The following is a 22,120-nucleotide window of genomic DNA, read 5'->3' on the forward strand; positions in this document are numbered from 1 at the left end:
GAATTGTTTACGGCGTTTATCACTTTAAAGCTGCTTTGAAACAATCTACATTGTTAAAAGCGCTATATAAATGAAGATGACTTGACTTGACAAGACAATAACATCTATAACATGCAATTAGAAAATAAACAGGGTGAATTTTATTTTATGCAGACAAAAAAATCCAAATGTTTAATTTATATATATATATATATATATATATATATACACACACATATATACCGGTATATAAAAATACATATATTATATATAATTATTATTATTATTATTATTATTATCGATAGCTAAAACTATTTTTGTTAATGAAAAGAAAGCTGAAATATTTTTTTTTTCAAATAAATTTCAGACATAAATGAAAACTTAAACTTGTTTCAATTAGTTTCCAAAGCAACATTTTTAGTTTAGACTGCTAACTGGAAATACATAAACACTCAAAATGAACTAAATCAGAAATACAAATAAATTAAATGTATTTGGTAAAATATACACACACACAAAAACTAATTGAAATGACAAAAGCACAAAAATAATAAAAATTAAACTAAAAAAAATAAATAAATATTAAAACAAGTGCTAATTAAAGAATTAATGAAAACTATAAAAGTATATAAACATCATACTATTACTAACAAATTGTCAATTACATTAAAAGTTTTTATTTATTTTATTCTTTTGACAAACATAATTTTTTGCATAAGTACACATTTAATAACATGAGGCCTAATTTGCTGGATAATTAAATCCAATTATTTTGAATAAGCAACTATTTATTGAAAAGTGGACGTCTTATATTATATTGCATCTGCCACTGGTTTATAAAAAACAAACTCGCTCACGCTCACTCATCGTTTTAATAAACACATCCCAGCTTTCTTAATGCAAAGTGAGGTCCGCAAACCTTCTCCAGCTTCTCGAAGTGTTCTCTGAGGAAGGCCATGGGTCTGTCGGGCCGCGAGGTGCACAGCTGCACGATGCAGTCCTTCAGCAGCTGCTGGATGTTGTGTTTCTGCACGTATATCTCACACTCCCTCAGACTCTTCTCCTCCTCACTGCCCGCGCTGCCGGATGCCATGATGGACGCTGGATCTGACCTCTGACCTGCGGGGATACACACCAATAAGATACCATTCAAACCAGCTGACCAAATGAAATATAGTCAATTCAATCATTAATTAAACATATGAAGGATCAGTGGAAACAAATACAGAAGGTCTGAAATGTATTCATTCCTTTAAAATGTATAATTGCATGAATTATACATTTAACATAAAGAAAATTATAACTACAGTAAACTAAACAAGCACCAATCTGTCATGTTTGAGCCATAATAAAGTTATTCTGGATTATTAAAATGATGTTGGATGTTCTTTGTTATGATAAGGAGGGGGGCTATTGTTGTTCTTCGCTACAATATTGAGAAAATTGCAGAATTCATAACAATATCATTCACGTCTACACATGATGAAAATACATTCTGACCCAGCTAGAGGACAGGAACAGGATTACAGCATCATTTATGAGATTGATGTCAGAAATAATCTGGAGATTATCTTTGTTTTCATCACACCTGTGCAGTTTGATGAACTATATGCGTTTCCTATGATTCATTATTTACAGAAAAACAACTTATTATTATTATGTTGACATAAAATCCTTTTCTACTTCAACAACATCAATCAGAATACTAGTATATTTAGGATGAACGACACGATCACGATTTTAAATCCATTTCACAAGACCAACAGAAATATGAAAATATGATTTTAATACACATCAAAACGCAACTCAAAATGTCAAAATACAACAGAACAGACATGCCGTAATTTAAAATGACCTCGAAACCTCAACAAGAAGGTTAAACCGTAAAACAAATGAACCTTAAAACAAATAAAATAACACAGGCTCCTGAGTGGCGTGTTAAATGATATTAAAATGAAGCTACAAATATCCAGCCGAAGGCCGCTGAGTGGTCGCCATCTTTATCTGGATCATAAACAAATGACATTTACAGCATTTATCGATCGTTACAGATGTTTCGCGCCACATCTACTCGACAGAAACATGACATTTCGAGAATCGTTATTTCTTACCGAGCCTTTATAACGCGACTCGGCTTCTGCGTTATTCCGTTATTCGGAGACGGCGCAACAACTCTTCTTCACAGGCGCTTGGACGTCTGCCAACCGGAAATGGTAAAACACCAATCAAAGCCTGCCATTGACGTCAATGCGCCTCGTTCTCACAAGGAAACTGTAACCCTTGGTAACCTTAAAGGGAACGTAGCACCTGAGTACCATACTCGTAATTCTCCTCAATAAAAACACTCAAAGGCCCCTTCATACCAAGGACGATAACTATAAAGATAACGATGAAGATATAGTTTTAAAAAATCGTTCTCAATGTTAAATAATAGCAGAGTCAGTTCACACCACAGCTATAATGATTGAAGCTAGAAACGATATAAGTTAGTTGGAATCACATTTAAGGTCCGTTCACACCTAGAATAACTATAACTATAATAACAATAAAGATAACTGTATTAGTGTCCACACCAGCGAACGATATTGTTCTGTTTACAATAAGCGCGTGCTTGTCTGTCACTTTAAATGCTCGAGCTCTGTTCAACAGGATGGATTCTGATTGGCTGTCAATGTTTTATTGTTCATCAGCTGGATAAAATCTTTCTGAAAGTGATTCTAATGATATTGTGTTTTTTTTGTGTGCCTTTATCGTTATAGCTGTGGTGTGAACTCTGATACTATTTAATATAGAGTTTTTTTTTAGAACTATATATTTATAGTTATCTTTATAGTTATTGTCCTTGCAACTTGTCTGGATATCTTTATTTTATTTTTTATTTTATTAAATATAATAATATATATAAATATTAGGTAATTTGTTGACCTAAGTGCAATAAACAAACAAACACAAAACAAAACAAACAAACAAAAAAATAAAAACTGCCTTTTACAGACTATAACTAAACCATCTCACGGACCTAAATGGTTGGTCTGTCTTTAATTTTATACAATATCGATTGTATTATTATCGATTCAATATTAAAAATCTATTTATATGAGGAGAAAATTACAAAGATTTTACGTAACGCTGCATTCAATCGCTGCTGTCGCGACCTTTATTTTGAAAACTGCTGTAAACACCGGAAGTTGAATTGGTACTACTCAGTTCATGTTCATGCTGCTGAATTTGCTGAGAGGAGAAGTGTATTATTTTGAATGAGTGATGATCATCCTCCTTAACGTGTTTCATTCAGTTGCGAACATGACCTGAATTATTTTATGAACAATTCGGTGGAAAACCTGTACGGAACCAGATTTGGTGGTACGTATCGTTCAAGTTTTTTTCATTTAACGTTACCTGCATTATGGAGTAACCCCAGAGTGCAGTCTGGACGATGGGGCGGGGCGACACTTCCGCCTACCAACAATTTCATTGGTTTATAATACAGCAATCTTATTGGAGTAGACACTTGAGGCATGAGCATGCGCATTCCTTTATGTACGAGTTTATGAATGATCTTCTATCTACGCAGTTTGGCCGTAGGCTACTACGTTGTCGCATGGCGATTTCAGTAATGATCAATTAAATAATGTTTTTATTAACTTAATACGAGTTACAGTTAATACGACTTAATAAGTTAAATGAAGTTACTGTACAACAAACAATAACAATCCCTTCAAGGCAGACCGCCGTGTGCTGCTAAATATGGGGAACGAATTCTTCATTCGTGGCCACGATACTAGGTCTATATCAAGTGAAGTAAAAAAAACGTGTATAGCGCTCAATTCACATCGTTTTATAGCAGCTTTACAAACAGTAATATTGGCCTAAGCATTCATATTGAGCCGTTTTAGAGCTGGGCGATATAAATAAATATGTTGCTGATATAAATCATACGATGTTTTAGATTTAGCTAAATTATATTTATTAATTTACCCAGCAGATAAGTCAATGGCACTTTAAGTGAGCAATGATCATGACTGCATTAAATTACTAGCATTGCAAGGAGAGATCGCCTATTAAGCTGATAGTAATATTTTCCGAATGTCATGCAGTGCTGCGACATTTAGGCTACATCATTAATTTATGCTTCTTCATTTTTCCATTATAAATAAACTCGGGGTTTTACACTACATAATGATAATTCACTGTATTTCAGTAAGACACAGTTCCGAAAGTGACAAATAAGACAATAATAGGCTACCAAATAATACAAGCCCTGGCCATTGTTTTTTTTTTTGTTTTTTTGTGTGTGTGTGTGTGTGTTTTTTTTTTTTTTTTGCGTACAATGGGAATTTAAAAACCTGCAGTGCTGAAAAGTGGAAAAAAAATAATACTAAAACAGATATTATTATGTCGATCTATAGCAAATATGATTATTTATGTGCTCAATTTAAGTAAGTAGGTATATAAATAAGTAGCTATTTGAGGCTGTTAGGCTATAGGCCTATATGCACAGATTTACAGCGGTGATTTTTTTTTTTTTAAATAGTTAGGCTGCTACAGATATAGCCTATGCCAGTGTTAATATTTGAAACTATTTTTAACAGGTAAACAACAAGGAAATATGTGTTTGCCATTAAACATTTTATTTGCACTTTGTGCCAAAAAATGCAAGCATTGGAGAACAAATCTCGTTAAAAAAATCAACAAAAAACGGTCGTGCTAAAAAATCAGAGCACTAAAATCAGCTGCTTGCGTTCGGGTTTGTCCGATGTCTTTCCTTTAATACAGCGATTTATCATAATTTGCGTAAAATCCAGAGTTTGAGCTGATCCACCGACCGACCTGGTGGAAATATGAAATGGTGCTGTCGGTGCTGTCACCAAGCGTTCGTTTTTAAACAATAACTTTGTCTAGTCTGTGTCTTAACAATAAAACATTATCCAATAGATCTTAACTAAAATTACCATGCTAAACCGATAATATACGATTAGAGTTAGCATTTAATATTTCTTTAATATGGACAAATCATTCACAAAAATAGTACATAAAGAATGCGCATGCTCAGGCTTGAATCAGGCCAATAAGATTGCTGTATAATAAGCCAATTAAATTGGGGGTGGGCGGAGCGACACGTGTAACCCCGCCCCAAAGTGTCGCCCCGCCCCATCGTCCAGACTGCACTCTGGGGTACTACGCATTATGGGCATCTTCACGTGATGTCCACATAGTGTATATACAGCAGCTGTCCACTGCAGTGACCGTAGAAACACACCAGCCCTCATATACGTCTTTACTAGTCTGTCCGTCCATTATTTGACCTGGGTTATCTTTGTTCTGCTGTTGTAATGGAAAGTTTATCCTTTGATCAGAAGTGAAAGTGTACACCTGAGGTCATATATCCGGTTACAGTGTGCCAATCATAACCATGGCAGTGGAACCAGGTCAAGTGTGGGGCAGATGGCAAACCTGCACTCTCATGCCCACACTACTGAGCTGTGCTTGTGTCTCTTCAGTGTCTATGCTGGTTACTTTAGTCCTGAATATCTAGAAATAATCCACACATGGGATTTAAAAAGTGACAGAGGTTAAGCCTTTCCAATTACAGTGCAAAGCTCCTTACTTTTGAAGGAAAAGGGGAAGCTTCCCATGCAAACACATGCACTTCTGTCCAGTGGACTGGATGCATGTCTTTGTCTTTTTTTTAGCTTGCTTTCATGTTGTTGCAACTCTTAAAAAAGGAAATCTGATATTTTTACTGATATCCTCCATTTTCATTGCATCTTTTTGAAATGAAAGTGAATGTTGACTGAGACTCTAAATAACATCTGGGTTTCACAGAATAAATGAAGTCATATGAGTTTGGAGGATGTCAAAGAGTAAATTATGAATTAATATGTAATGTTTAAATGCTAGTTTTATGATCATTTAAATGCCTATTTATGAGTCTCCCTTACAAATGTGGGTTACACTAACGACTAACCAAACTCTAATTCTACACTTAATTGGGTAACACTTTATTTTACAGTGGCCTTGTTACTCATGTTACATGTACTTTGTTTAGTATAGTTACTATAAATTATGCATAATTACATGCAACTAACCTTAAACCTAATCCTAACCCTATAGTAAGTACATGTAAGTTAATTACTATCACTCAGTACGTAAATATCTAATTACACTTTATTTGGTAACACTTTATTTTATAGTGTCCTTGTTACGGTGTGATTATAAACTAAGTACTGAGTGATATTAATTAACTACATGTACTTACTATAGGGTTAGGATTAGGTTTAAGGATAGTTGCATGTAATTATGCATAATTTATATACTAACTATTATACAAACTACATGTAACATAAGTAACAAGGACACTGTAATATAAAGTTTACTCTTTTTTTTTAAGGTGTCCTTGTTACAGTGTAATTAATTAAGTACTCAGTAATATTAATGAATAACATGGTTTGGTTTATAGGGTTAGTTGTTGCCTATGCATAATTTACTGTTATTACTATAATGTGTGCTTAGATTTGTAACAGGGACACTACAATAAAGTGTTACCCAAATTGGTTTATTTTAGTTTTATTTATTAATTATTATTATCTAGGGCTGTAAACGATTAATCGCATCAAAATAAAAGTTTGTGTTTACATAATATGTGTGTGTATTGTGTATAATTATTTTGTATATATAAATACACACTCATACCTGTATATACTTAAGAAAAATGTGTTATTTATTTATAAAATAGTTTAATCTAAATTATATAAAAATATATATGCAGTATATAAATGCAAATATTTCTCAAATATATACATGCATGTGTGTGTATTTATATATACAAAATAATTATACACAATACACACACATATATTATGTAAACACAAACTTTTATTTTGGATTCGATTAATCGTGATTAATCGTTTACAGCCCTAGATAAAAAAATAAAATAAAATATTGTTTTTATTAGTTATATATATATATATATATATATATATATATATATATATATATATATATATATATATAACTGATAATATAATAATAATAATAAATAAATAAAACTAAAATAAACTAATTTCTTAGAAAGCTTTTAATGAAACACAGTGCTTGAATGTAAACTCTCAGGTCAGTTCACAGATTTGAATGTTTTGATGGAAAAAAAAGGTCATCTTAGATATAATATAACACAAATGGAAGTATATGCAGAGAACAAAGAAAAAATGTATCTATATATTCAGGTAAAACTTGAAAAATTATATAAAAAAACTAAAATATCATGCAAAAGTCCATTTATTTCAGTAATTCAACTTAAAGGGCACCTATTATGACATTTAAAATGTTCCTAATGTTGTTTTGGGAGTCCCCAACAACAGTTTTACATGCATGCAATGACAAAAAACACTTTTGTTTTCGTATAATATGCATTTATTTTTACCTGATTTGCTCACCGACTCCCAAATGAATCGTTCAACGACTCATTTTTCCCAAACCCCTCCTTTGCGCGACGCTAATCTGCGTTGATTGGTCAGATGACCCAGCAGAGTTTACAGAGATAATACTTATTGTTTAACACGGAGTACAATGATGCTTTTATCAATTAAATTGTGTTATAATAATGATTATAGTCCACTGCTTTGTAGTTTGTAGTAAAAAACTAAAAATAAGATAAAGAATTTAATGTTATGTTAGCGAGCATAGCCCAGAGTTCATATTATAAAAGCACAATCAGTCTTTGTTTGCATTAGCCCGATGCATAAACATAACGTTTTTACAAAAATAAAAAAAATAAAATGTAGTTACGTTACTACGAGGTATTACTCTATTCTTTAAGACAACTCCGAAAACAACGACAAACACTTCACAAATCTCAATACAATTGCCATTGAAGACCTAGAAGCTAAACGGTGCTTACACAACAAACAAAATAATTATTAATCATGCTACATAAAACATAAAAGCAACAATTATTAATAACACTTACAGGTTGTGATACGGAGGAGGAAGCTGATCCAAGTTTGATTGCATTTAAGTTGATAAAGCAATCGTCTTCAAAATGGCGCGAACAAAGCACAAGGCTCGGACTATACTTCTGTGGTATAGTTGTATATATGAATTGTAGCCACTTAGTCTTCAAATGCTCCTCTTTGGGCAGATGAAAAAAGTTTGCTTTTGAGTCGCACTTCAGAACACAGCGTCTCGTCGCCATGATGTTTCCCTGCTGGCCTTGGAGCGCAATAAGTGGGCGTATCGTATTCAAATAACTTGACAAGTTGACGTCATCTAGTCAGAGAAAAAGCTTCGGTCTTCTAACGATTCATAAAAATGACTCCGAGTCGACTCTTACTTTTGAAAGACAATAACTTTATATATGGTGCACTTTCATATTTCAAACTTTCCAGGATGATTTTGTTCACTTAGATCTACGTTACACACTACATGAAAGGTACATTTCAAAATTCCATAATAGGTGCCCTTTAAAAGGTGAAACTAATATATTATATAGACTCATTACATGCAAAGTGAGATATTTCAAGCCTTTATTTATTATCATTTTGATGATTATGGCTTACAGCTTATGAAAACTTTTCACAATATTCTAATTTTGAATTTGGGGTTTTCATAAGCTGTACGCCATAATCATCAAAATGATAAAAAATACATATTTTTTAAATATTTGTTCCCTGCATATACTTCCATTTGTGTTATATTATATCTAAGATGACCTTTTTTTCCCATCAAAACATTAAAATCTGTGAACTGACCTGAGAGTTTACATTCAAGCACTGTGTTTCATTAAAAGCTTTTTTAACTTTGTAACGAGCTACTGACACCATGTGACTTCAATATGACGTCGTCATCACGTCACTGCGTGTAATTGTCTTTACCGCAAGCTCACCTTCCACCTGCGACATTTGGAAAAAAACGAAGATGCCTCGTCTCATTTGAGAGGAACCCCATGGGACTCTGGGATAAAAATACTGCCCCGATCTTGTAACTAATACCCACTTTCATCAGCCACTGGCCGGATCAGATGCTCACTTATTGTCCGTAGTGATGGGCAGATCGAGGCTTCGTGAAGCAATGAAACAGTTGAACCAAATGGTCCATATTGTTTCGAGGCTTCGAATCAATCCGACACCCGTCTCCACGGTGACACCTAGTGGTCACTTGCAGGTGTTGATCTGAAACAACCTTGACGAGCCATTAAAAAAAGTGTTGTTTTTTTATTATTGTATTTTTCTAATATGTGAAGCTTGTAACCTAGGCTCCTCACTGTGCATAATGTTATTTTGGTCCTGCAAAATGAATATTAATAAAATAAATCAAGCCACAATGTCTCACTTTTTTAGATATTTTTATTCAAAAATATTAATTTCTCTGCTGTGGAAGGACTTAGCCTACTTCTTTTTTTACAGATAATTTCTCCAGCCTTTGAAAAAATCCTCTCGGGGACACTTGTTGCTGGCATGCAAAGATATTTTTTAGCCAGGACATACAAATGAGGAAAGATTACTGCTCTCTCTTTCCAGTAAGTTAGTGGATCATGAGTTCTGGGCAAATACGCATCGTTGATGTATTTTTTCACTTCCACTGTGGCATCAGCTCCTCAAATGGCGCATCATGGATGATGTATTGTTGCAGTAGGCAAGCTGCCGATCACAATACACACATCTCACTTTATTTGGGGTTTCTAAATGGAAATGCTCCCACACCACAGATGTACGGTATCTCTTCTGGGGAGCCTCCATTTTATCTATCCAAATCTATCTAGATATGTATCTCTAATCTATCTATGTAATTAGATATATGTATCTACAATCTATGTATTTATATATATAATATGTATCTACAATCTATCTATGTAGGCCTATTTATATATGTAGCCTATCTTTAATCTATCTATATATCTATCTATCTATTATAGCTTTCTATATTTATATCTATGTATCTATTAATGTGTCACTATACTCTGTGCCTCTCTAGCCTATCAGTCAATGTGTTGTGTAAATTTAAATGTAGGCTAAGCCTAAATATAACTAAACAAATCGCACTATAAATGTCACTATATCACCAAAAATCCGCTATCTCAAAATCAAACTACTCTCACAAAAACCCACGAGGTCAATATGCGTTGATTTCACTTTTATATAGATGTGCGATTGTGTGGTCTGTTCCCGACCTGTCAATCAAACGCTGATTCGGCGGATCACACCTGATGAAACACTTAGTGAAACACTTCGAGGCTTCGTTTGGCCATAGTCACGTGACATGGGTGTTTTGAATCACGCTTCGGATCAGTGTTTCGAATCATCTGCGCTTCGGGATCTCGCAAAGCTTCGGAACGACTGTTTCGCGTCAGCCATCCCTAATTGTCCGTCCAGTGCTGGGTTACATTGGTCTTGTGACTTGAAACTTTTCTTAAGTTGGTTGTTGTTGTTACATAAGGTGAACTGCCAAGGGCTTGATCAAATATTTAGTGTGTGTTTTCTGCCTCGGACATTAGTTGATAATCCTGCGCAATAGTTATACACCCCTTGACCAGGTATTTTGATCTCGCTACGGGTTATGTAATCAAACTAATGCTTTTCTGTGTCGTGTCTATGGTTGCAGTTCTGGAGTAGATCTCTCTCGGTACAGACCAGCTAAGACACTTTTTATTGAGTCCTATATTTGAATGCATTTATTTGCTTAGAAAATCAGAAACGATAAGAGTTGGGTAAGGATTTTAATTACACTCTGTGTGCCTAAAATATTTTGTAATTTTTCTTGCAGAATTTATTTATTATTTATTTGCTTATTTAATTACTTATTTAATATCTTGGAAATTGGAATAAGTTATATATGTGTTTTTATTTGATTTAAAAATATATATTTTTTAGTTATGTACTTGCTTTTTTATTTTTTTTATTTTTTTTATTTATTCATTTATTTTCCCAGAATATCTTGGAAAGTTCTATATATATATTTATATAACATTTAGTTCTTAACATATATATATATATATATTTAGGTGTGTGTGTGTGTTATTTTATTATTATTATTTTTTTTTTATTAAATGTATTTATGAATGTGTATATATATTTATTTTCTTGGACTATCCAATGTTTGTGTTTGTTTTTTACATTTTGAATTAATTTGTTACTTTTTTATTTTATTTTTTAATTAACTTAGTTACTTGTATATTTTTCTCGAGTATCTTCTATATACGTGTGTTCTGTGTTTATTTGGTTTTTAAAATTATTAAATAATTTTACGTATTTTTCTGGATTTTTATTTTTATTTTTTTTGGATAGAGAATAATTAATAAGATTTTTTTTATAAGAATAATTAAAAAAAAAGATATTGCCTAATTTAACTTTGCTATTATAAAAAAGATAATAAATAGATTTATAATTTTTAATCATCATTTCTTTCTCAGTTTTATTCATTTACAAAGTCTTTGGTTCCAGAGGCTGTATTATTTATTGCCTTTGTGTGCTCAATAATGAAGAGTATAAAGCTCAAGAGAAGCTGGTATTGCTGTGTTCAGGTGTGGAGGTCAGGGAGCTTGTAAACCTGTGTTTGTGTGTGCTACGCCGAAGAGAAGCACTGAGCGTGTGTGTGTGTGTGTGTGTTGTAGGAGGGATGCGTAGCTGGAGGTGGCACCTCTCCAGAGTCATGCGTCTCTTCCTGCGCTGGTTCCGGCTCTGCCTCCGACGAGGACGCAGAAAGCGGCCGAACAGAGTACGGGACGTGTGGAGCTACGGGACGGTGCTGATGAAGTCCCTGTACTACAACGTCCAGACCAATTCAGACACGGTGCTGGACTGTGTCTTTGAGCCCGTCTACTGGCTGGTGGACAATATGACCCGCTGGTTTGGAGTGGTAGGCAGAACACATTTTTTTATTTTTTTTTATTAATTTACTTCATAGTTTTAGGGCTGAGTATATTGCGTCCATCATGAAGGCCAGTGCTCAGTTCCAAACTCAGAGCTGCACGATTAATCGTTAAAAGATCTAAGTCTATTAAACCGATCACACACACATATTCAGATCTGCGCTGAACCAGAGAGAGCAGCTCATGTAGTGAATATAAGTGAACACACCCATGCTAAAGCTGACTAAAAAGAGAAATAAAAAAATCATCTTTTTGGAAATTCACTTTAAAATGAAAATTCTGTCATCATTTACTCACCCTCAAGTTGTATCAAACCTGTAATAATGTCTTTCTTCTGCTGAACACAAAGGAAGATATTTTGAAGAATGTCAGTAACCAAACCGTTAACTGGTCCCATTGACTTCCATAGTAGGAAAAAAATATATAAATATAATAATATAAAAAAAAATAAAGGTGAGTCATTGAATCATTCATTCAAACCGATTTAAAAAAAATAATAATTTCAAATGACTTGAATAGTTTTTAAATAGCCTTCAGCAATTAAAGTCCCCCTGTGGTGAAAATCCAGCTTTTAATGTTGTTTATGTGTCTATGTGGTGTTTTTAATACGCTTTAAGACAAACCATGTGTAAATTCATAAGTCGACAGCATTGCTGAGTATTTTCTGATTAAAACTGCAGTGAACCAAAGACAGTCTCAAAAACACGGTTTGATGTTTCTGACGTCACAAACTACCTTGTAACCAATCAGATCAACGTGTGATCGTCAACCAGTGGATCTCTGGGTGAGTGAGTGGAGGCGGGGCTCATTTGCATATTCATAGAACCGTGCATACTAAATGAGTCAAGGGTGTCGAGTTACATTCAAGCTATTTTAAGCCATAAAAAAAAAAATCAAGGAAAAAAAACATTTAAATATGTAATTTTGGTGATCAAAGATGAGTTTTAATTGATATAATTATTGACTAGAGGCCAGGGGGACTTTAACATTTTGTCAGAACCTCTAGTAAATTACACATTTTGTTTAGCCGTCCATTTAAAATCTATATTTTAAACCAAAAAAATTGTGATTCTCAGTTTATCCAAAATCGTGCAGCTCTTGTGGGATCTGAATGCATGTTTAAACGGCTCACATGATTGACCATTTCTAATCCCTCATCTCTGTTTCCCTGTAAAGGTGTTTGTGTCTCTGGTGATCACCTTGACCAGCTCCATCGTGATCATCGTGTATCTGTGTGTTCTGCCCATCATCTTCAGCACGTACCCCGTTCACTGGATCCTCTGGCACCTCTGTTACGGCCACTGGAACCTCCTCATGCTCGTCTACCATTACTATAAAGCCACCACCACGTGTCCGGGCTCCCCACCACAGGTGCCGGAAGACTTTCTACTTTTTATACTTTATTTTTATATCCTGGATCACAAAACCAGTCTGGAGTCGCATATCTGTGGCAATAGCCAACAATACATTGTATGGGTCAAATTTTTTCTTTTATGCCAAAAATCATTAGGATATTAAGTAAAGATCATGTTCCATGAAGATATTTTGTAAATTTCCTACCGTAAATATATCAAACATGTATTTTTGTGAGTGAATGCAGCACAATCGTGAACATAAATGCACAACTTTAAAGGAGATTTTCTCAATGTTTAATTTTTTTTGCACCCTCAGATTCCAGATTTTCTAATAGTCATATTAATAGTCATATCTCGGCCAAATATTGTCATATCATAACAAACCATACATCAGTGGAAAGCAGCTTTCGGATGATGTATAAATCTCAATTTAATAAAAATGACCCTTATGGCTGGTTTTGTGTTCCAGGGTCACATATACAAAAGACATAAATAACTAAACAAAAACTAACAAAAATATGAACAATCTGGATTGCCTTAAAGGATAATTCCGGTATTTAACACCTTGAGTCTATATTGTAGTTTGTTTTGGATGAACAAGAGTGGTGGACAACATTTATTTGACAATGGTTCCTCTCTCGAGTTTTTGACTATAATAGAATTGGCCATGGACCCATTTAACATTGGAGTCAATGGGCATGTCCGAAAATGTCTTTAAAACAGCCAATAATGTTCGTTTACAAAACTGTTAAACTCACCGAGTGGTTAGTGGTGTTCGTTGATGATTATAAACAATATATCGTCGCAATTTATGATTCCAATCCGTTTATTTTGCTATAGTGGAACTATTTTTTCAGACACTTCACAACCGTGTAACTTCCGCTCAATATTTGAATCTGAAGCGTTAGCACACTCCCGACCACTTGATGGCGATAACCGATGTTTATGTCTCGCGGGACACTCACGGTCACAGTCGAGTTCAACTTCATATTCAACTTCATATAGAAGGTTTTGTTTGTTTATTTCGCTTACTCTCCCGGAGCACAGTTGCTCACGGAAGCGAGCAAAAAGACTACATCGACCAAATGTAAACAGCCCCCTTTCCGTTTCCGGTAGCGCATTTATATTAACGAGCACTCAGTCCTTCAACAGAATTCAATGGGATTTTACAAAATGACGAATAAAACACGACAGAAACTGTATTTCGCAACACTTTTTGTTTCTGGAACATCAACTAACATCACTAACCACTCGGTGAGTTGCACAGTTTTGTAAACGAACATTATTGGCTGTTTTAATGACATTTTCGGACATGCACATTGACTCCAATGTTAAATGGGTCCATGGCCAATTCTATTATAGTCAAAAACTCGAGAGGAACCATTGTCAAAAAAATGTTGTCCACCACTCTTGTTCATCCAAAACAAACTACAATATAGACTCAAGGTGCTAAATACCGGAATTATCCTTTAACATTACAATTTGCTGAATGACACATCAATACTTCAGACCTCGTCCTGTCGTTGAGATGTAAATACAGTCCATTTTCCCCATTTAATTGCACATTGATCCTCTTGAACTGTTATCTTATGAGTCAGCCGTTCCATGGCACTAGTTTCATCCGCTCGTCTCGTGGCGGTGGGTCCGGTTTGTACCATGTTTTTGTAATGGCCTTTTTATAACTTTTTAACAGAGTTTTAAACGGGTATCGGTCTTCCCTTGACACGATGTTTCCTTTCATATTACCAAAATACAGCACTGTGCATGACATAGGTATATCATAACCCAGGATTTTAACAATAAGCAAGTGAACATCCTCCCAAAACTGTGTTTTTACTTTTCTTTTCATATTCCAATTTCACATTTTAAGTAAGCAATTGACCGTACGCAAAGACCCGCCTCCCTTAGTTACTGTTGCTATGTCCGACAAGCTACGCCGCTCTCACACCGCACTCCGCTTCTCAAGTTCAAATCCTCCCATGTTAATCTGCTAACTCTCCTGACTGCTTTGTCGGACAAAATGGCGGATGGCGGAGTATGATTGGTCAGATCACCTGTCAATCAAGCTCCCTGCGAAGGGTCAATTGAGTATAACAATTGGGTTCTGGAAGTAAAAGCTGTTTGATTTTTAACAATAACTTCTCAACCGTTAACAACAGAGCTATGACGTTATTAATCGATGATAATTGCTTTTAGTCTGCATTATTTCAACTAATCACGTTTAAGTGAAATTATGATTATTATTCATGATTCAGCAAGAAATTCCACCAATCAGAAAATTAAAAGCAAGCAAATTACGCCAAAATACCTTTTTTGTGCTGGTCCAGTCCCGTGAAACGCTGCAAATGAAACATTTCAGCTCTAGTTTTCATTCATTGTTTACTTTTTATTTTCAATATTTAACATAACAAGTGTTTGTTGCATGCTTGTGTCTTTTGTTTTAGGAAAAGAGTGATATACCAACTGTTACTATCTGTAAAAAATGTATAGTTCCCAAACCAGCTAGAACTCATCACTGCAGTATCTGCAACCGGTAAGACCAGCCGAAGGCAATACAAGTGACTCTGATGTCCTTCCACACACGTTACTTGTACTAACTGAAGTAATGCCAGTAAATGATGCAGAATTATATTCAACTAACCCTAAACCAAACCATTATCCTTCTAACCCTATAGAAAGTACATAATATTACTCCGTATTTACAGGTGAAACTCGAAAAATTTGATTAAAAAAAACTAAAATATGGTGCAAAAGTTCATTTATTTCAGTAATTCAACTTAAAAGGTGAAACTAATATATTATATAGACTCATTACATGAAAAGTGAGAAATTTCAAGCCTTTATTTGTTATAATTTTGATGATTATGGCGTACAGCTTATGAAAAGTTTTCACAATATTCTAATTTTGAATTTGGGGGTTTCATAAGCTGTACGCCATAATCATCAAAATTATAACAAATAAAGGCTTGAAATATCTCACTTTTCAGTCTATATAATACATTAGTTTCACCTTTTAAGATGAATTACTGAAATAAATGAACTTTATCACAATATTGAGTTTCACCTGTAAATGTGTAATAATTGCAAGAACTACATTTGAATATTACAGAATATTTTTTTGATTAATGGAATAAAATATTTAACTTAAAGATGAATCGATTATCAAAATAATCAACTGCTGCGGTCTAATTTTTAAATAAAATAATGCGTTTATATTTTGTTTTCTCCATCACAGATGTATTTTGAAAATGGACCACCACTGTCGTATCCTTGTGGAGCAGCCAGTAAATAACAATGACCATTCGATATGTGAAGAAAAGTAAATGTTCTTTGATTCTTATGTGACAATGTTTGGGTCTTAACTGGTCGCTCCTCCAGCCTGGTTGAACAACTGCGTGGGTCACTTCAACCACCGCTACTTCTTCAGCTTCTGCCTGTTCATGACCATGGGCTGCGTCTACTGCAGCATCAGTGCCAAAGACATGTTCCTGGACGCGTATAACGCCATCGAGGTGAGTTCCTGCGGGGGTTTCACTTTCACTCAAACTTACAAGATCCTTCCGAGAGGTTACTCTGTGTGTATGGGTTTTGAAAGAAGTTTCTTCTGCTCACCAAAAATACAGTAAAAACTAATATTGTGAAATATTATTAAAATGTTACTTTTTTATGTGAATGTATGTTGAAATGTAATTTATTCCTGTGATCTAAGCTGATTTTCAACATCATTACTCCAGTCTTCAGTCACATGATCCTTCAGAAATCAGTATAGTATGATGATTTGCTGCTCGAGAAACATTTCTGATTATTATCAGTGTTGAAAACAGTTGTGCTGCTTGCATTTTTGTGGAAACCGTGATATTATTTGATGAAAATAACAGCATTTATTTGAAATATAATCTCTTGCAACCTATGTCTTTACTGTCACTTTTGATCAATTTAATGCATCCTTGCTGCATAAAAGTATTAATTAATCGAAACAAATAAAACTTTAAATGATCATAATTGGAGATTGTTTAATGGTGAGCTTGCGTTTGTATTGTTTTTATAGTCAGGCAGATATATGGACATTCACACACAAGAGGAGGTGGTCCTGGGGGCGGGGCTAATCTAAAGAGGAGGCTTTCTGGGATGGGGCTAATATAAAGGAGAGGTGGTCCTGGGGGTGGGGCTAATCTAAAGAGGAGGTGTCCTGGGGGCGGGTCTAATATAAAGGAGAGGTGGTCCTGGGGGTGGGGCTAATCTAAAGAGGAGGCATCCTGGGGGCGGGGCTAATATAAAGGAGAGGTGGTCCTGGGGGTGGGGCTAATCTAAAGAGGAGGTGTCCTGGGGCGGGGCTAATAGGCTATAAAGGAGAGGTGGTCCTGGGGGCGGGGCTAATATAAAGGCGAGGTGGTCCTGGGGGCGGGGCTAATCTAAAGAGGAGGTGTCCTGGGGCGGGGCTAATATAATGGAGAGGTGGTCCTGGGGGCGGGGCTAATCTAAAGAGGAGGTGTCCTGGGGCGGGGCTAATAGGCTATAAAGGAGAGGTGGTCCTGGGGGCGGGGCTAATATAAAGGAGAGGTGGTCCTGGGGCGGGGCTAATATAAAGGAGAGGTGGTCCTGGGGGCGGGGCTCTGCGACGCGCCATGCATTACATCATCATGTTGAAAGGTAACACGTGACGTTGGCGGAAGTGCAGACCAAGTGTACAGGCCACGCCCCTTTATTCTGCATATTAATTATTTAAATGAGGAATATTGTGACGTGTTCGTTCCCTGAAGAAAACTCAAGACTACAATGGAGGCGTTTCAGGAGTTCAGAAACACTCACACTGATATAGAGAAGAACTTTGTGCTTTGGAGGGACTTTTTCTCACTCAAACAGCAACAAATACACTAAAGAAAGATGAACGTGTAAAGAAAGCACAAGGTCATCTAGTTAGTGTCAGTTAACTTTCTGCCCAGTGAACGTGCAGCCAGACAGTAAATCAATAATTGTCCTTCATATGAGCTCTGAAAGACTTGTGTAGAATATTAGTGAGATGTGATTTGAAGAATTATTGGAAATTATGTAGTTGATGGTTTTAGTCCTCAGAAATGCTGTTACTTTAACTACCAGAAAACTGTGGGGTCAGCAAGAATTTTTAATTAATTTCAGGAGGAAAAAAATCATCAAGGACGCATTCAATTATTCAAAAGTGTCAGTAAAAACCTTTATAATGTTACAAAAGAGTCTATTTCAAATCAATGCTGTTCTTTTGAACTTTCTATTCATCAAAGAATCCTTAAAAAATGTATCACGGTTTCCACAAAAATATGAACTGGTTTCAACATTGATAATAATCATAAATGTTTCTCGAGCATCAAATCATCATATTAGAATGATTTCTGAAGGATCATGTGACACTGAAGACTGGAGTTATGATGCTGAACATTCAGCAATTAAATTAACATATACGTAGTTATTTAAAATGGTAATAATATATAAAAAAAAAAATAATAATTCTGTATAAAAAAACAAAACAAAATCAAACCGACCCTAAAGTGTTGGTCAGTAGTGTATGTAAGTTATGAATATGACCGCATGATGATCTTCTAAAAGTGCTTGTGTGGTAGAGCTCGTATCAGACGCCTCCACCTTCCTTCACGCGTGAGGAGAGGATGCTTCAGAAGAGCCTGGTGTATCTGTGGGTGTTGACGAGGTGAGGTCGCCAGTGTTCACACACACATTACTCTTGAGCTGCTGACGTCTCCAGTGTGTTCTTCTCTCCCCCAGTTCAGTGTCCGTGGCGCTGGGAAGCCTCACGCTGTGGCACGCAGTGCTGATCTCCAGAGCCGAGACCAGTGTGGAGAGACACATCAACCACAGGGAGAGGACACGACTCAAGCTCAGGGGCAAAGTGAGACGCAAGCACACGCTTTTAGCCCCATAACAATCATATTATATTTATATTATAATATATTTGGAAACTGGGGGGCAGTGAGAGATGACACGAGCTAAGACAAGAGTATACAAACTGAAGCATGTCATTCCTGCTAAAACTGTTTACAAATCCATTAATAACAAGGCTTTTCATAATAATTGACAGAATGCTAATATCATTATTATTAGTAGTCTTAATTTTTTATTTTCAGAGATAAAACTAGCAGCACAATCGCAAAAATAGCTATTTCCAAATATCTTATAATTATAACAATATTATTATTAATAATAATAATGTTATTCTTTTTTTTTTCATTTCAAGTTATATAAAACTAAAACAAAACGCAATTGCAAAAATACATGATAATAAAATTATTGTTAATAACAAAGTTATTCTTTTTTATTTTCATTACAAGTTACAAACTAACAACACAAAACGCAATTGCAAAAATCCATGATAAAATAAAAAAGAATAACATTGTTGTTAATAATAATTGTATTATTATCATGGATTTTTGCAATTGTGTTTTGTGTTAGTTTTATATAACTTAAAATTAAAATAAAAAAGAAGAATAAAATTGTTATTAACAATAATTTTATTATTATCGTGGATTTTTGCAATTGTGTTGTGTGTTGTTAGTTTTATATAACTTAATAATTCAATTATTATTAATAACAATGTTATTCTTTTTATTTTAAGTTATATAAAACTAACAACACAAATGCAATTGTAAAAATCCATGATAATAATATATTTTAATAACAATATGAATAATAACTACTTTGTTACTAATAATGAAATGTATAATATTGTATTTGGAAACAGTTATTTTATTAATAACAATGTTGTTGTTATTATTATTATCATCATCATTATTGAACTTTTTGGGTTTACATTTTTTTTTTTGTCCCTTTATTTTTCATTTTTGTTTTTAGGGAGTAAGTTATATAAAACTTACATCACCAAATGCAATTGCAAAAATCTAATAATAACAATAATGTTATTATTATTAATATATATATATATATAGTTTTCAGAGATGAAGTTCTATAAGAATGTAGAATTATAATTTTTGAAGATGAACTCGATTGTTCACAGATGTTCCGTAATCCTTACTACCATGGAGTGCTGAACAACTGGAGGAGGTTTTTTGGCGTTGAGAAGCGGAGGTGATGTTTACCATATTTTTATATTTATTATTTTCCCCAATTTAGGTAAAGGCAAAACTGCACAGTGAATATTTTATAATCAGTGTTTTATTGTGTTTCAGTGACTGGCTAACGCGAGTTCTGCTGCCCTCCGCTCATCTTCCTCACGAGGACGGCCTGACGTGGGACTGTCCTGCATACAGGAGCAACACTGTGGTCATATGACGCGTCACATGATCAGATCTGCTCATATCTCAGACTCTGCATCACCCCTGACCTTTAGGCCATCTTTTTATTTGTAATGTGTTTATGCTACAGTGTGAGATCCTTGTGCCGAGTTCAAAGTAGTTCTTGGTGCCAAAGACTTAATGTGAATGGATTTTGGTGACATCTGTGGAATATTTATATTTTTTTAACTTCAAAGATTCACTTCAAATGGTGATCATGACGACACACGGGAATCTTTGAGCGGTGTCCTTTATGAAACCATGTTTTTCACCATGTATCTGATTGTCTAAACGTTTCCAAAGTGGTCCATGCATTTAGTTAAATTGAAGTTAGTCAAACATTTGCAAATGCTTTCGAAGGAACACACTTTTACATATGAAATACGTCTAGTTTTACTGCACCTGTACAGACATGCGATGAGCTCCAGAAGTCTGAGACTACTGCGGATTTTTTTTTACATAAATATGTTTTATTCTTTTCTAATTACATTTCTCTCATTATAAAATATATTTTTGGTATTACAATTAACATGAATTAACCTCTTGCGAGTAATACCATGGTCAAAATGTAAAAACCTTTATTAATTGGTTACTGAGAATTGTTACTGACTCTTATATATTATTTATAAGTATATTTTTTCATTTTATAAATTTGTTTGAAAATTTTCTAAACCCTAAAACGAAAAGGTTTCGGTAACACTTTACAACAAGGTCTCGTTTATTAGTTAATGCATAAGCCGACGTGGACTAATATCGAGAAATATATATTTTTAAAGCGTTTGTTAAACTTTAACGTTAAACCATGAACAATTTTTTTAAACGTTGGTTTAAAGTGCATTAACATTAACAGATATAACTCTTGATTTAATATATGTGACCCTGGATCATAAACCCAGTCTAGAGTCGCACGGGTATATCTGTGGCAACAATACATTGTATGGGTCAAAATTATACATTTTTCTTTTATGCCAAAAATCATTAGGATATTAAGTAAAGATCATGTTCCATGAAGATATTTGGCAAATTTCCTACCATAAATATATAAAACATGTATTTTTGTGAGTGAATGCAGCACAATCGTGAACATAAATGCACAACTTTAAAGGAGATTTTCAATAGTTGTATCTCAGCTAAATATCGTCCTATCCTAAACCACACATCAATGGAAAGCTTATTTATTCAGCTTTCAGATAATAAGAAATCTCAATTTTAGAAAATTGACCCATGTGACTGGTTTTGTGGTCCAGGATCACTAATGTTTTCATAATTGTGGAAATGAATATGTATACATTTTTTGTAGAAGTATTGTCCATTGTTAGTTGATGTTAACAAATTAAATCTTAAGTATTATTTTCAGTTTCCCATATTTTCAGTATGTTCTCAGATTTCTGGATGAAATGTGAAATAAATGTATGCAAGCTGAAAACATTTTGGTGTTATTGATGATTGTGTGATTCAGTGTTTGTGTAACTCCCTGAAATACACAGGTCAGCCTCATGTTAAGGCCAGTATAAATGAACTGGTGTGATATAAAACATCAGTTCGAACTGGGAAATTACGACACAGAGCACATTACCACAATCTGTACCTTTAGTTTTAAAACACATTACGTTTGACTTCTTCCTTAGAAACGGCCCATTAAT

The 22,120-nt window shown here is 34.4% G+C and overlaps 2 protein-coding genes across 4 annotated transcripts in view; one reads left to right on the plus strand and one right to left on the minus strand.

The window, feature by feature from the left end:
* The window catches only part of prkar1ab (protein kinase, cAMP-dependent, regulatory, type I, alpha (tissue specific extinguisher 1) b), an 11,188-nt gene extending 8,945 nt beyond the window's left edge, over nt 1-2,243 (minus strand). The window contains exons 1-2 of the mRNA XM_079594690.1: nt 2,091-2,243; nt 899-1,098 (exon numbers count right to left, since the gene is read on the minus strand). Coding sequence (XP_079450816.1) covers nt 899-1,072 — 174 coding nt within the window. The 5' untranslated portion in view covers nt 1,073-1,098; nt 2,091-2,243. The remainder of the gene's footprint in view (nt 1-898; nt 1,099-2,090) is intronic.
* An 857-nt stretch (nt 2,244-3,100) lies between these two features.
* zdhhc16b (zDHHC palmitoyltransferase 16b) lies at nt 3,101-21,899 on the plus strand. 3 transcript variants are annotated; one of them, XM_079594692.1, is made up of 10 exons: nt 3,101-3,342; nt 11,588-11,832; nt 13,022-13,216; nt 15,645-15,733; nt 16,436-16,464; nt 16,579-16,712; nt 18,795-18,880; nt 18,955-19,078; nt 20,201-20,271; nt 20,373-21,899. In XM_079594692.1, exons 1-10 carry the CDS (start codon nt 3,300-3,302, stop codon nt 20,473-20,475), a joined length of 1,119 nt encoding a protein of 372 aa, XP_079450818.1. In that variant the 5' UTR covers nt 3,101-3,299; the 3' UTR covers nt 20,476-21,899. The 3 variants fall into 3 exon arrangements, with proteins under 3 accessions (XP_079450818.1, XP_079450819.1, XP_079450820.1); XM_079594693.1 differs by lacking the exon at nt 3,101-3,342 and adding an exon at nt 10,265-10,510; XM_079594694.1 differs by lacking the exon at nt 3,101-3,342 and adding an exon at nt 10,284-10,684.
* The last annotated feature ends 221 nt before the right edge of the window (nt 21,900-22,120 follow it).

Source organism: Phoxinus phoxinus (assembly GCF_949152265.1).
Source record: "Phoxinus phoxinus genome assembly, chromosome: 21".
NCBI classification, from domain to species: Eukaryota; Metazoa; Chordata; class Actinopteri; order Cypriniformes; family Leuciscidae; genus Phoxinus; species Phoxinus phoxinus.